Below are 975 nucleotides of genomic sequence, written 5' to 3'. Positions count from 1 at the left end.
ACGTAAACGGAAGTGCGGGGCTCTGCCAGAGACGCTTATTAAATACCTAATCAGTTCTCCAGAGCAGTGAGACGAATAGGAAGCGAAGATGTCGGAACGGAAAGTTCTAAATGTAAGTGTTTAGCGACTGAGGTTTTCTACCCAGAGCGTCACATCTGGAAATTCCAGGAGAGTCTGGTCTCCTGTGATTCCTTTTGGAACATTTTCCTTGTCAACGGTCTGTCGCGGGGCGGGGCTTCCCAAACTCTCCCGAATCGCCTTCTCTGGGAGGTGGGCCTTCGCGAGCCTTCCCTTCCGGGTGCGCGCGGGACTTGTGCGTGGGGGGCGGACCTTGGGATCGTTAACTGTCCAATCCCTTGCTCTGGGGGCGGGGCCTCCCTCGGATGCTGGCCGCGCAAGTCCAAGCTGCTTTGGGAGATGACTGCTAAGCCCCGCCCCTCGCAGTGTCTCTAGCCAATCATGTTCCTTGTAGCGGTTTCTGATTTTCTTTTTTTTTTTTTTTTTTTGGGTCTTTTTGAGACAGGGTCTCTCTATGTAGTTCAGGATGGGCTGGAGCTCACTTTGTAGCCCAGGCTTGCCTTGAACTCGCAACGATCCTCCTGCCTCAGCCTCTTGAGTGCTGGGATTACAGGCGTGCGCCACCACGCCCTGCTGGTTTCTGATTTTTGCCCGGTGCTTTGGTTGTGTTGGGGAGGGAGCCTCCCAGTTACCTGACCTCTCCCCAATTCTGTTGAGGGAACAGCAGGAGGCTAGTAGAGTGTATTCCTACACTGTACCATAGCTGTTGCCTCCAGTCATCAATTCAGCGTGGCTGACTTGGGGAGACACAGTTTCTTGTGTAAAATGGGTACCTTTTGCTCTCTGCCTCCTGGCGTCTTTTCAGGGGTTCCTTGAGGCAAAGGAAATAATGTTTCCTGTGCGCACGGGGTGCACAAAGCAGGGTGCCTTATTTTCTGCCTTTCTAATGGGGTTACA

The 975-nt window shown here is 53.0% G+C and overlaps 1 protein-coding gene across 2 annotated transcripts in view; it reads left to right on the top strand.

Annotated features, from left to right (window-relative positions):
• Positions 1-975, top strand: part of Ccdc94 (coiled-coil domain containing 94) — a 14,162-nt gene continuing 13,187 nt past the window's right edge. The window contains exon 1 of one of the 2 annotated variants that reach the window (XM_005405805.2): positions 1-112. In XM_005405805.2, coding sequence (XP_005405862.1) covers positions 89-112 — 24 coding nt within the window. In that variant the 5' untranslated portion in view covers positions 1-88. The remainder of the gene's footprint in view (positions 113-975) is intronic. The other variant, XM_005405806.2, reaches the window with a different exon arrangement.

The sequence above is a fragment of the Chinchilla lanigera genome, unplaced genomic scaffold, assembly GCF_000276665.1.
Source record: "Chinchilla lanigera isolate Chin_1 unplaced genomic scaffold, ChiLan1.0 scaffold00094, whole genome shotgun sequence".
Classification (NCBI taxonomy): domain Eukaryota; kingdom Metazoa; phylum Chordata; class Mammalia; order Rodentia; family Chinchillidae; genus Chinchilla; species Chinchilla lanigera.
This window is presented reverse-complemented; position numbering and strand designations above follow the sequence as displayed.